The sequence below is a fragment of the Dipteris shenzhenensis genome, chromosome 32 (assembly GCF_047967505.1).
Source record: "Dipteris shenzhenensis isolate YYH24624 ecotype China chromosome 32, Dip_SZ_1.0, whole genome shotgun sequence".
Taxonomy (NCBI): Eukaryota; Viridiplantae; Streptophyta; class Polypodiopsida; order Gleicheniales; family Dipteridaceae; genus Dipteris; species Dipteris shenzhenensis.
Genome location: NC_141627.1, coordinates 41964709 through 41972439, shown reverse-complemented (window position 1 = coordinate 41972439; position 7731 = coordinate 41964709). Strand labels below are relative to the sequence as shown.

Here is a 7731-nt window from a genome sequence, read left to right as displayed (position 1 = left end):
TTTCTTGGCGATAAATTTCATTCCGTTGGCCCGATAACAGATGCAGGAATTTGTCGAGAATCTTAATAATCACGAGCCACTTGTATTCCAAAAATCCATGTAAGGATCCAAGATGCTGTTTCCACGCACCCCTAGTACGATGCCACTGGCCCCTGGCGTTGGACACTGGTGGTGCTACGCACAAATGGTTCAAATTCTCACTTGCCCAAGCACGTTGATTTGTTCTCGTCACCCAAAAATAGCTTTGCTGGTGATCGAGAATCGAGATTCTTGAGACATCAACACTGTCACTACCTGTTTCCAAGTAAGCGTGAAAGTGACACCCGCTTCGCCATCAGTGCTTAAATTTGCTGCACAACTTTGGGCTTCACAAAATTTTCCATGAAGTTTTTTTTAAAAAAAAAAGCTCCAAAATGAAGCTTTTAATCTTAAGTTAGGCTTCAGTTTTATAAACTCACCTTTACTTCTAAACTAGAGTTATAGTCTATAGAATAAATCATACATATAACTAAAACATCAATAATAAAGGATTCTGGCATTTGGAAGACGAAAAGGATTCTATTTCGAAAAACTACAAATCCATGATTCTTCTTTTCTTAGCATCCTCCCATATTTCATATACATTTTGCCAATCAACACAAGATACCTAAGGGCCAATTAATGAGACTCTCATCAAAGCCTCTAAGGTATCTATCTTCAAGCATGTCCTTCGAGAACTCTTAATAAGGTTTTGCTTTGAGAATCCGCCGCCCCCCGAGATTTGAGAAGTCTACTTCAAAAACTTCAAACGAGTTACGACTTCAAACTGCGTTCTACAGACTACTATGCATAATGTATATATATTATATACTATACTATAGTCTGTAGTTACTAGTATATACTTGAAGCTTTGGAGATAGGCCTGAGCTTCAAAATGAAGCTTATACGAAGATGCCAGGCTTCAGGAATGCTGCGTAGCTAAATTTTCTGAGAGTCATTTGAAGCCCAAAATGCCAATGAAGCTCAATCTGCGCAGCAAATTTAAGCACTGTCCAAGACCAGGACCCGCCATAGCTATTCATCAGCTTCCCCTGCCGCAGCTTTTCATGCTTCCACACAACCCCCATTTGCCCAACTCATTGCCTCAGCGAGCTCTTCGCTCCCTCTCCCTGATTCCAATCACGAGCTCCGATCTTGCTCATCGGTTCCTCCGCCTCTCGGATCTACCACCTGCTTCCCCCACCAAAAGCTCATCACGCGTGCTCCCTGTCCACCATTCCCTCTGCCACACTCCACTCCCCGGCGCCCCGCCGTCTTTATCCAAAGGAAACAACCCTTGCTCCCTTCATTGTTTCCACTATATAATACATTTGCCTCCTCCTTCGGTCTCCTCTGCTGATTCGTCGACCTTTTGCATCCGCCCCCATTTCTCCCGGCACCTCTTTCTTCTTTCTCCTTGTCCTTGCTTTCCCAATGCTTGAGGAAATCTTTTCTCTCCCAACTTTGTCCACTCCCCCGCCTTGGTCCCGAAGCTTGTTGGGGTGGCCTCTGTTTCCCTTCGTCGCATATTGAGCCGGAGGCCTCGTGTTTTAGGATCCGCCCGTAATGTTTCACCTTGTGCTATCGCATTGGCATCATAATCTCGCATTGGGACTAAATTTGAATTCTGATGCCACAGATATGGGACTGCAGAAGCGTTTCTCTACCGTGCACAATTGGCTAGAGGTCTAGTTTGTGGGTATCAGTTGGGATGGACGATTCTTTCCTTTTAAGTCCAAAAGCAGCATTGACAGGACGTGGATGGAACGTTTCACAAGCACCACTATCACCTTCCGCTGAGAAAAAGGATTACTTAAAGCGGGATAATGCGTCTGTGAATGCAGTGTCATTTGGTTTCGTGGCAACAGCGGTACTCATCTCTATGTTTTTGGTCATGGCGGTATTTGAGAGGTTTCTTCGACCTCGATCCTCCTTTTCTCCTTTTTCACTGCTTGGCACCAGACAATCCGTAATCAGCGAAGGTGCAGTAGAAGCCCCTTTAAAGAGCGATCATAAGACCACCGTAAGTGTCTTTTTGAAATCTCGTCATTATAGATGTGCTGCCTCGGATCCGGGTATGATCATCATTTATTTTCTATTATGTGAATTTATGTCAATTTTTTGCCTTGTCGCCATTGAGAAATGGAGAAAGCCGGTTTCGGTTGAAGTTCAAACAATTCAGTCCTGGATGGTACCTTCCCTCAGCTTCACTCAGTTCACTGTATTTATATAGAGATACGTTCCCGATTGATAGAATCATAGAAAACACGGAAGTGACGGAACGCCTATTGACCTCTCGGATTCTCTGAAAAATGTACCTCAATTTTTGAACCAGTGGGGTCCTCCTCCTGCTCCTTCACTTCTTGTCTGTGTATATTTTGCTCATCGATATTGGCCGTCGTGTTGGGAGACGTTAGACTTGTATATCTTGCCATAATGTTCATCAAGCTGGGAATCGGGATCCAGGCTCCAGCGTATACACAAACGTACTATTTGCCCGGTTTCTATTCTACTCTTTTGAAATCCCATGCTCTGAATATTGAGGCATACAGACCCCTTGGCTAAGTTAGTATATCACATAGCCAACAGGATGATACTTCAAGAATTACTCGTCTCACTACCTTAACATTTCCAAATGCTTTTTACTTCACCTCGAAAGCCTATAACTTTTTAATGAATTTATGGACTTTCAAGTAACCTCTTGTTGAAGAGCGGATACTAACGGAGCTGGTGGATGATGCTTTGTTTGAAACCTGTTGCGAAGTCTGTTTAGAACTACCAATGTCCTTTTCCTTGTTTGTAATTTTCGTTTCGTAATTAAGGCTGACGCTTTCCCATTACAGGAATACGTGTCGGGTATCTCAGTGCTCATGCCAGGGCAAGACATTCCTACTTTTATTGCCAAGCCAGTTCCAATATTATGCCCCCGTGAAGGCATATCTTACTCTGAACATACAGGGTCTTTGAGGTTTGATCCAAATCTGCCTTGTGCTGCTTCAGAGAAAATTCAAGAAGATGATCCGGATGTGGAGTCGTATGGATCTTCCAGTGTAGCAGCTCCACAAAATAGCGCAGGGCGATTTATTGACATGTCATAGTGGATCTTTTATGGGCCTTTTACAAGCTGTGAAGTAGGTGAGAGAACTCCCTTTGTCCAAATTAACTAAGAACCATACCACCAAATCAAGAATCAGTACAGGCTACATCTTTTTTGATATTTCGCATCCCTTGTACGGCTTTGGATATTCCTTGTGCGTAGGGAGGCATGGTGGATTGGGCCATGAGCAACCCCTTTACCTCCATTCGTAAATGGTTACTTTTCCTTGTTTTTTCCTCTTTGTTAGTGCGAGTAGCACAACCCGTGTCTACGATGGGCTGGAGACCCAATCCGTTAGGTCTCAAGGTTTGGATCCTAGGTTTTTTTTTGGGTTTAATTTACAAATCTCAATATTTGAATGATTTTTAACGAATTTGCAAATTGGATATGTACCATCACTTTTACTTGGAAAAAATGTTTTCGAAAGCATTGCATCTCTCTCTCTCTCCATGTGAAAGATTACAAATCTCAACATTTGTATGCTTTTTAACAAATTTTTGAATCAGATCCAACAAAGCTCTACTAGAGTGCTTTGCAAAACTCCAAAATCCTATGCAACCATATGGCACAGTGTAAACTGTTAGATTGACTTCATTTTTAGCTTGAAAAAGCTCCTTTTTTAAAGACAGATAAAGCACTAGACCGCGGAACAATAATCCCAAGTGCAGCGCATCAAGCCCAATGTGGATTCTTTGGAAGTGGTTTGGTGAGGACGTCAGCTGCCATCTTAAGGTGGGAACATACTTCGGTCGAAGGGCTCCACGATCAACTTCATCCTTTATGAAATGGTAGCGAAGATCGATATGCTTGAAAGTTGAGTTTGTCAAGTTGACTTACGTTCTGAGCTATGGCTATAGCCAATTGATTGTCGCAGTAGATTACAAGAGGATCTATTGTTGGGAATCCCAAATCATGAAGAAGACCCCGAGTCCAAATGCCTTCAGTGGTGGCGCTAGCAATCGCCACGTATTCTGCTTCGGCAGTGGAGAGAGCAACAGTTGCTTGCTTTTTGTTGTGCCATGCTACAGGTCCACCTACAAGAAGAAAATCATAGCCAGTAGAGTGTCTGGGTCGCTACCCTAGTCTGAATCACACCAGCTGTGAAGAGGAGTACTGGAACCGGCTTTGTACAGTATGCCAACATTCCATGTGCCAACCAGGTATCAAAAGACTCTTTTGACAGCCTGCCAGTGAACCATACCAGGATTTTGCAAATATTGCGAAACTTGAGATGTGGAATAAGTAAGATCAGGACGAGTACATGTTACGAAGTACCGGAGGGAGCCAACAGCCTGACGATATGGAACATGGCACATGCGATCGACTTCAGCTGGTTCGGTTGGAGACATAGCCTTGGTGAGGTGGAGGTTCACTTCCATAGGCATTGCGATCAGACGGGCCTTATGCATGTTGAAGCGTTGCAGGATATCGCGATAGCGTATTTGCCTTGAAAAAGCTTAATGTCCCCACTGCTTGAGTCGCGAAGAATTTGCATGCCCAAATAGTATTGAGCTCATCTGAAACTCCAAGGATAAGTGAAGCTTGACTTGGGCTAATAGATCTCGGTCATTGCAGGCAATCAAGAGGTCGTCGACGTATGGGCCGATGATGCAGAGCTTGTCCCCGATGTGTTGAATGTAGATACTATTGTTTGATAATGTGCGAAAGAAATTAGTAATTATGGAGGCGAAAATACCATACACGGGGTGATTGCTTCAGTCCATAAAGACTTTTGAGCAACATGCATACATGTATACTCTCTCATGAGGCTCGAGGACGTCGTTGAGAAACATTGTCTTTACATCCATTTGGTGAAGGAGTAAGGAATGATGAGTAGCAAGGGCGATGATTGGTTGGAAGGATTTCATCTTGACAATGGGTCCATAAGACTTTGTGTAATCGACGCCTTATATTCGTGTGAGGCCTTGAGCAACAAGTCTTGCTTTGTAGCGTGCCAGGCTACCATCTGCATTGTATTTGCGTTTGAGTAACCATTTGGAGCCAGCAATTCATTGGCCAATCGGTGGATCAACTAGTTCCCAAGCCTTGCTCTTGTGAAGTGAGGCCATTTCGTCTTCCATGGCTGCTTGCCAGTGCTCAGCGTCGGGAGAGTTGAGGGTGTAGTGAAGTGGTACATGATCATCTGCAGGGATACAATCTTCAAGTACATAAGAAGTGGTAGGAGAGGATGAAGCACCTAGATCAATAGTCGTTGCTAGAGAAAATTTGGGGGTGCAAAGTCGAGCAAGACAGATTCCTTTGTTGGCTCGACTGGAGCGTCCATGCGTTGTGGCGCTGGTGGAGTTTACTTAGTTGGTGAGGGATCAGGGGCATCTTCAAAGGGGAGAGGGGTCAGATCAGCCTCCAGGGAATGGGTTGTGGTGTCTGCATGGAAAAGGCGCTGTTTAATGTGCATGGGGAGTTTGGCATGTGGAAGGATGAGGAGTTGGCGTTTGTCCTGATTCGTTGCATGAGGTGTGGGCGGCTGAGTGGGTGGAGCGCGTGCCTGTTTGGCACGACAGGCCGTTGAGCTCCAGTGGGGTGCCGAGGTGGAGCATGTGGTGGTTGCATGGGAGCAAATGACCTGGCGAGTCCCGTTGTTCAATAAGCAATATGCCTTAACACGCTGTGGATGACCATAGCCTATGAACACAGTGCTAAGACTTAGGGTCAAACTTATGGCGTGTGTCATCAGGTACCTGTGCAAAGGCTTGACATCCGAATACCCATAAATGGTGCAGTGTCAACTGCTTGTTGGTCCATAACTGATGGGGTGTCACTTAATTTATGAGTGATTTGCCCGAGATATTTTGCAAGTATGTGGCAGTTGCCATTGCTTCATCCCAGAAACGTGTTGGCGAATTGGCTCCGAATATCATGGAGTGAGCAGCCTCAACCAACGTGTGGTAATTGCGGTTCTTACGTTCCGCAATACCATTTTTCTCAGGTGTGTATGGCGTTGTGAGTTGATGGATGATGCCATGATGATTGGAGCAGATATTGACAAAAAACATGCGCTGTAAATTCACCACCATTGTCGGATCAAAATATTTTGAAGAGATAACCCGTTTGTCATTCTGCCAATCGATGAAACTCTTGGAAGAGGCTAAAGGCTTGATGTTTGTGATGTAAGAAATATATTGTTGTGAACATTGAGTAGTCGTCGATGAATGTGAGGAAGTATGCAACACCTCCCAAAGAGGTTGTCTGCATGGGGCCACAAATATCTGCGTGCACCAATCCTAGTATCTCGATGGAACGAGTACCTTCAATACCACGAAAAGAGGTTCGTCTATGTTTGCCAAGAACACAGTGATCACAGAATGGGTCATCGATTTTGAGCGATGTTGGGAGGCTGTCCACTAAGGAATTGTTAATTAGGTGTCGTAAGCGCCGAAAGTTCGGGTGGTCGAGCCTCAGCAAGAATCCAAGCTTGTATTTCAATAGTCGTGGGCTGAGGTACCATAGGGATAGCAGTAGAAGGTGTTGAGAGCCATAGCTGCTAGAGAGGTGGGATGAGGATGTGTTCCGGACACAAGGTCCCAGAGTTCAGCTTGTCGGAGTAACATCTCCATCTTGATTGCCCAAATACGATAATTTGTATTGGACAATTTGTCTAGTTTATAGGTGCGGAATGTGGGTAAAACGGAAGCCATAACTAAAGGAAGGTTGAACAGGGAAGTGGAGGGAACGGAGGAAATGTAGACAGCAAGTACCAATTCTAAGAAATTACTAGGTCATCTGATATCATGTGAGATTAGAGTGACGAAAGGAGAAAGAGACAACAGGAAGAGAATGCTCGAGCAAGAAGTGCATACGCAAGGAAGCATGCAAGAAGTGCTAGCAATAGATGATGATGAAATATGAAGAAGCCGAATGGCTTATAAAGAATTACATGGGAGCGGTAGCCAACGGCTTTGTCTGTTATGAGTGTAACTAAGCGGACGTTTTTAGAGAAAACATGATTATTGAATCCTAAGAATACTTGGGGTTACAATTTGAGATTACAAATATTCGAACATCGTCTACATGAGCTCCTTACTTTCCTAAAGCCCATTAGGGGAATTTTGGACTCAAAAAGGGTTTCTTGGATTAGTCCCTTAAGATTTGTGATTAGTAAACTAGCCAATGGGAAGGCTTGGGCATTGAAAGAATGGAGGATTCCATATTGGCCTCTCATTGGTGGAGAGACGTCCCTTGTCCCCACTAGGCTCCCACTTGCCTCCCATGCATTGTGTGTGTGTGTGATTTCACTTAAAAAAAATGTGTTTGTGTGTGTGTGTATGAGAGAGAGAGAGAGAGAGAGAGAGAGAGGGAGAGATGGATTCCCATGCTCTGTGAGTGTGAGAGAGAGAGAGAGAGAGAGAGAGAGAGAGTGAGAGAGAGAGAGAGAAAAGCAAATGAATTCCTATGGATCATGATGTAGTGGACACAATAAAGATTTGTTTGATTTGAAGTTATTTTGGAGATATTTTGATTTCCATTACTAAGTTAATGATTTCAAAGAAATACTAATGATTTACTTATTGCAATTGTTAGGATGCATCAAAATTGATCATTTAGGGACGTGCCAAGCACCGCTACTACAATATCTACGAGAAGTGAATTCAGGACCA

General features: G+C 44.0%; 1 protein-coding gene across 1 annotated transcript; it reads left to right on the top strand.

The window, feature by feature from the left end:
• Nucleotides 1-1050: 1050 nt before the first annotated feature.
• Nucleotides 1051-3389, top strand: LOC147880775 (uncharacterized). Its single transcript, XM_087370916.1, has 2 exons — nucleotides 1051-2041; nucleotides 2862-3389. The coding sequence occupies exons 1-2, from the start codon at nucleotides 1730-1732 to the stop codon at nucleotides 3114-3116; spliced, it is 567 nt and encodes a 188-aa protein (XP_087227042.1). The 5' UTR covers nucleotides 1051-1729; the 3' UTR covers nucleotides 3117-3389.
• Nucleotides 3390-7731: the final 4342 nt, after the last annotated feature.

Bases quoted from the DNA above. Each gene is read 5' to 3' on its own strand.
- LOC147880775 (XM_087370916.1), top strand. From the start codon at position 1,730: ATGGACGATTCTTTCCTTTTAAGTCCAAAAGCAGCATTGACAGGACGT. The intron at 2,042-2,861 runs GTAAGTGTCTTT...TTCCCATTACAG, and splicing joins AGAGCGATCATAAGACCACC to GAATACGTGTCGGGTATCTC.